Raw genomic sequence first — 6,308 nt, 5'->3', positions numbered from 1 at the left:
AATTTGACCTCATTCAGACATGTACTTGAAAAGAGAAGGAGAATTCTAGTAGCTTTTCAGCTATTATGTATATTTTTCTCTGTTAATACAATAAACTCAACAAATTGTAGATTTTCACAGGTTAGTTGCAATATGAAATCTAAAATCTTATCAATGAACTTTCACACTCTGCTATGATAAAATTAACTGGCCTATCTTACACTTTGAATGAGTTTTTTCCATGCACAATTTTGCAATGTCATACATTGATCATTTGAAAAGCATTGGTTCATGGAGTTACACACATTTTTACAATATTGTCGCATCTCATTAAACAATGTTTTAAAAACCACGTTTTCTAATATCACCACCAAGCGCATCAAAGAAACTTTGGCATAAGATTTTTTCAAAATTTTAATTTTTTCTTAAAAACATAATTTTCACTGTCAATATAATTTTCCATAAAATGATAGGCTTATTTTGTTTGATTTTGAGAAAATATCTACCAAATGCCCAGTATGTCTTCCAGTTACCTTTTATGGAAAAATGATTGCCCATTAAAAGAAAAAAAAAAGGAGTTAATTCCACTCATGGCTCAAACATACAGCACAACAATCTTTCCATCTGTATGCAACAGAAAAGCTCCCTGTTTTATCACAATGACTATTAAAAAGACATGTACTCAAGGTTCAAGATTTAACAAAATTAGTGACTTTTATTGGTTATCAAGACCATTCCTCACATGAAACTGGCATTTTGTTTCTGTAGGTGCATGACCACGAACAATGTGATGACAGCTGTACAGTTTGGTATGACTGCCTTGATTTGTGCTAAGGCGCCACCAGTTTTACTCACCATAGATTTTGTACCCCTAGTACAAATAACAGAGTGAAAAGAGCAAATCATACACAACAAATAAATGAAGGAGAAATTCTAAAGTAGAAAAGCCCCTTTTTGCAATCTCCAATAAGTTATCAGACCTAAGCAAGTCATATCAACGGTTGCTAACATCACAAAAGGAGAAACAATTGCACAGTATGTGTAGTCAGGTGAAAGACCACATGGCCACAAACCAGAGCCTGATCCAGCCCTTGTACCAGATGCTAATTTCCAAGAGGCACAGAGGACAAAGACTCAAACTGTGCAGCAAGCAGAGTTCAAAATGTGGGAAATGCTTTGGATCAAATGATTCCTGCTTCTCAACAGACTAATCACAAAGGAAAGAAAAGGCTGGGGTGAACACTATGGAGTCTAGGAGACATAAAAGACAATTAATCTTGGCATCCAGGGATGCATACAAGTGTGTTAACCATAAATAAGTACAGGTAAAGGATCCCCATAAATGTAGGGTGTGCTTACTTTTGACAGGAGGGAAGGGTTCCATTGACTTCAGGCACAGGGAGACTTGGGCGGTGGCTGCCAAAGTTCTGTTTCTTGACCTGAGTGGTGATTGCAGGGGTTTTGCCTTAAATAATTCATTAAGTTACACATTCTGTGTGGTCAACTGTATCTCTGTTTTATTTTACAATAAACAGGATTAAAACAAAAAAAAGTGAATGGCTGGAGGTATGGCTCAAACAGTATGGCACCTACCTAGCAAGCAAGAGGCACTGAATTCAAACCCCAGTACCACCAAAAAAAAAATGTGAAAAGGAGATAGTGACTGAGCATTTACCTTCTGAAGACTGTGGAAGCTGCAATTGGAAAAGAGAAAGATTTGGGAATCATGACTTACAGAGTTCGGGCTGGGCCATAGTAACATAAACAGCTTGGGGCTAGAAGAACTAGGTCTTAGGAAAAATTCTGGACAGTGTCCTTGGAAATGGGGAGTTTTGAAGTACACAAGTAGGAAGAGAAAAGGTGGGAGATGCATAATCTCAGAGCACAAAACTCTAGGATCACGGAAAAGAGTTGTTCCCAGAACAGCAACTCCTCCAAAGTCATTTACCTAGCCCAAGGTTCAACCTGTCCACACTATTTCAGGCTCCGGGGGAGAAGGTTGGATTAGGACCTTAGTAGGGCTGTGGTGAGAGAAGAGCTCTTGAGACCTGCAGAAACAGTGATAAGGGTCTCATGAGGCAACCTCACCCTCCCATTCCAGGGACTCAGACAATACCACCAAGCCAGAGGCACCCCTCTGCCTCCTTTACCCATTGTATCTCCCTCTAGCCAAAGAACTGGGAAAATGATTTGCCAAAGACAAGGTATAGGAGACATTACCTCATTACCAGACTGAGCCTCCACAGATCCTAGACAGAGAGAGAATGGAATGCTCCAATTAGGATCAAATATTGTGATTTTTCTGAGAGACAGAGGATGGCCTGCAGTTTCAGAACTCATGTCTCTGTTTACCCTGAATATTTCAGGCTTCAGAAAAGACTGTTCAAATGATCCCTGAGAAGTACTATCAGCTTTCCCTGCCTCAGACTTTGATATAGGAAAAGTTAGACAGGTGGACAGGGTGGGGTGGGGAGTCCCAGGGCAGGTGGATGATTCTCCTGCTTATTACCTTTCCAAGCCCTGAGGTGGATGAAGATTCCCACCACAAGAAAGATTAGTCCGATCAGGAAGGCTGCAACTCCACTTAGCATCTTTCTCCAAGAATATTCAGACTGGGCACCTATGGAAAACAGTCCTACGTTAATACAAAACTCCCAATATTTGACACATCTTGAAATCCTAAGGCTTATACTGGTTACCAAATACAAACAGTGAAGAAATAAATTTAGAAATGGTTCTTGGAGACCAATGTTTGCACTTGTGGAGTTGCCTCCCATTTGTTACTTGTTCTTATATTCATTATAGTACCCCCTAAATACTAAGGCTAAAGTATTAAAGGATACTGGTTGCAATGATTGGAGGCAAATAATGAGGTGACCAGCCTTCCTTGTCTCTTGGAAGATGTGGGGATAAATATCTGCTCTATTTTCTCCCACCCTAACTCAAGGACTCTGAACTCTGTGACTCTCTCAGATCAAGGAGAAAAAATTATATTGCGACCAAGATGAATGCACAGGTGACACAGACCCCATAACGAGTTGGTGTGATCATGAGGCAGGCCTTGAGAGTACAAGAAACTAATGCTCACTCCACTCAACAGAAATGGGGTTCCACAGGCTGGGATGCTCAACAAGGCAGCTGTAGACATCTCCAAGTTTAGGGATCATTTCCAGCATCACTGTAATCTGAAAGGTCCAGTCTCCATTCCTAATAAGGCCAGTGGATATGACCCCAGCTTTCTGCTCCTGTTCATTCCGGAACCACCTGATCTTTATATCCCCTGGGTAGAATCCTGTCACTGAGCAGAGTAGCAAATTGGGCTGCTGCAGGAGTGGGGTCCTTTCTGGATAAACTGTCACCTCTGGTTGCACTAGTAAGAAAGAGAGAAATGAGACATTGTGAAAGAAAACCACCAAACCAGGGCAAGGTGGGAGTTTCTTTGGGAATTATCATCACCTCTAATCTCTTTCCAAGATCACCTAATTGGAAACTGGAAGTATAGAGAAATCTAAGCCCCCAAGGCTAAGAAACAGGTCTTTCAATGCCCCCAAAGGAGGATTCAGACTTTATAAGGTTTTCCCATAACCACCCATTCTAGTCAAGAATGCATTAGTCCTAAAAGCCTCTGAGAACATTGAAGGTCTAGGACCAAGACCAGTGCTCTGACCTGTGAAGATAATGAGTGAGTCACAGTTGAGGAAAGAAGATATACACAGCCTCTCCTATTCATAACTCATTTATCCTGAAACAGAAGTTTGCCATTCACAAGAAAGAAAACCCATGGTCAGGTTCTAATAGAGCAAGTTCCTGAGCCACACTAGACCCCCACTTTCCACCTCACCTTTTCTCCCCACAGTGAAGGGAGCCCCCAGCTTGTAGTTGTGTCTGCACACCATATCCACAGATGCTCTACTCCTCTCCAGGATATCTGGCCGATTGTTCCACTGATCAGCATCAGGCTCCCCCAGCTCTGTCAAGGCCACAAACATCCCCACATCGCTGTCAAAATGGACATACTCCTCCAAGTTGAAGATGAATCTGACCACAAACTGTACCTTCTCTGTCCCATTGGTGAAGTAACAGTCAGCCTTTGCCTGAATCACAAAATCTTCTGGAAAACCAAATAAAAGAGCATGATCTAGCTCAACCTCCAGGAAATCCCATTCCTAGTACATTATGTCAGACTCCATGGATTTGAAAGCACTCCTTTGACCTCAGTATGCTCAAAAAGTATAGCATTGAGGGAAAAAATAGAATGTGATTCAATACACAATGACATTTATCAACTTTTTAAAATATGTACAGAAAAACAATGTTACATGCTTAGACACAGCAGACACACTTAGAATGATAGAGAGAGGAGAATAGAGACAAGAGAGGAGAGGAGAGAGCCTTGTACTGATTAGTGATTACCATATGCCATGAACTCATGTAATAAGATTAACACAGTTCTATGTGCTTGAGAACAATAACAATAAAAGGAAATTCAAATGAGGTTAATAATATAGGCAAGTCAGGGAAGACTTCCCCAAAGAAACTTAAAGAATAATTCAAAACTTAAAGAATAATTGCTATTGATCTTGAGTTGTGAATTTGCTTTCATTTCTAAGTTCAGAGGCCTTTTGTAAGGAGCCCTGACCTGAGCCATAAGAATGACCTTCCTGGCGAACCAGGCTCATCCCTCTCTGTGACTGACTTCAGGTGAAGCTCCAACCTCCAATTCCTCAGCATTTATATCCTTCTCTATTTCCTTTTACAGTCTAAATAAGAAAAAAACCAGAATTGTCCATCATCATAAAAACTGTTCTGATTTTTTAACTTTGTTATTTAATAGACATTATAAACTCAGAGTGATTTCCATTCTCTAAGACCAATGATAATCTTCCCCCAGTTTTGTTCCTCTTTTGTGTTTAATGAAACTGACATTTAAAGGGGTTCTGTTCTTAGCACACTGCATCCTGTTTTCTGCTCAAAAATATGTGCTTTCATGGTCTGACAGTGCTTCATGTCTGCAGAGCCTGTCTCCTCAGCTAGAAAAGCAACAGTGACAAATGACTTGTACCTAGTAAACAGAGAACAAGGATAATTAATGTATTCAACTTCTCTTACTTACTGCTTACTACAATTCTAAGCATATACCAAGTGCTTAATAAATGACATTGTTAAGAAGAAATTGTTTCCAATTTCATTTGTCCACATACACCCCCATTAGATAGCTATACAAATAGTCATAACCATCAGAATATTCTTGGTGTAGGAGTGGCAACTATTCTAACAACTGCCTCCATATTTTACAGTTCTTGTGACCAATATTAATGTAATAAGGTACCTAACAAGACAAAATGTTTCTCTTCTTCCTACCTCCCTATTCTCTCCTGATACAAGAAGTCCTTTTCCCAGGCAGTCCACTGTGTGTGGGAAAGAGAGAAAGAGGACTTTTCTAGTAATGGGAAGAACACTGCTCTTTGAAGCCAGAAACTATTTCCACTCAGTTCTGTGGCTTGGACCTATAGGGAAAGGCATCCTCCCCTATGGCAATTCTAGCATGCACACCCAGAAAAAAATTAGCTCTGTTCTTACCTGGTGAGTCTCTGCCTTCAGTTATGGAGGGATCCAGCCTGATCAGAAGCACCAGCAGAGCCATCACCCAGGGAACCCCTCCAGAACCCATGATGGAGGAGGAAAAATGGGACAATAAAATCATCAGACTCTTTAGAGTGAATCTTGCCTCCATACAACTCAGTCAAAAACATACATTTGTTAAGAGTATAGATAATTTTCTTGTCTCTCTGGGATTGGAAATTTACTCAGACTGTTAACCAAACAAAAATAGAAGAGTTTTGCATCATTAGTTGCTATGAAGAATACTTTATTAAAGTTGTGTTCCATCACTCAAGAATGTGACCTGCAAAATCACTGTCAGTACTTTAGGTGTATGGAAAATGGGCTGAGATAAGAAAAAAATTTTTACATAGTATTGGGTCTTAGAAGAATGAGGGAGATTACTTATGATATATCCTGCTATTCTCCTTCAGCACCGTCCCTGGACTGTTTTGATCAATAGGTCTCCCTCCCTGAAGGGTGAATGACATTGACAGCAGATAGTGTGTAAATAAAGAAGAAAGTTGAAGCATAGCAAAAAGACCATACACCATGATCAAGTCTGTTTCATCCCAGGGATGCAGGGATGGTTCAGTATATGCAAATCATTAAATGTGATACAACACATTAATAGAAGCAAAGACAAAAACCACATGATCATCTCAATAGATGCAGAAAAAGCCTACAAAAAAATTCAACATCACTTCATGATAAAAACTCTGATGAAA

General features: G+C 40.0%; 1 protein-coding gene across 1 annotated transcript; it reads right to left on the bottom strand.

The window, feature by feature from the left end:
* Positions 1–667: 667 nt before the first annotated feature.
* On the bottom strand, positions 668–5,744 carry LOC109685982 (HLA class II histocompatibility antigen, DO beta chain). The gene is made up of 6 exons (XM_020163126.2): positions 5,560–5,744; positions 3,821–4,090; positions 3,068–3,349; positions 2,489–2,599; positions 2,200–2,228; positions 668–2,027 (listed from the first exon to the last, which is right to left on the bottom strand). The coding sequence occupies exons 1-6, from the start codon at positions 5,711–5,713 to the stop codon at positions 1,992–1,994; spliced, it is 882 nt and encodes a 293-aa protein (XP_020018715.2). The 5' UTR covers positions 5,714–5,744; the 3' UTR covers positions 668–1,991.
* Positions 5,745–6,308: the final 564 nt, after the last annotated feature.

Source organism: Castor canadensis, chromosome 8 (genome assembly GCF_047511655.1).
Source record: "Castor canadensis chromosome 8, mCasCan1.hap1v2, whole genome shotgun sequence".
Taxonomy (NCBI): Eukaryota; Metazoa; Chordata; class Mammalia; order Rodentia; family Castoridae; genus Castor; species Castor canadensis.
The sequence above is the reverse complement of the archived record's forward strand: the minus strand, read 5'-3'. Positions and strand labels throughout refer to the sequence as shown.

Bases quoted from the DNA above. Each gene is read 5' to 3' on its own strand.
- LOC109685982 (XM_020163126.2), bottom strand. From the start codon at position 5,713: ATGGAGGCAAGATTCACTCTAAAGAGTCTGATGATTTTATTGTCCCAT. The intron at 4,091-5,559 runs GTAAGAACAGAG...TTGGTTTTCCAG, and splicing joins TGAAGGCAGAGACTCACCAG to AAGATTTTGTGATTCAGGCA. The intron at 3,350-3,820 runs GTGAGGTGGAAA...CTTTCTTACTAG, and splicing joins CTTCACTGTGGGGAGAAAAG to TGCAACCAGAGGTGACAGTT.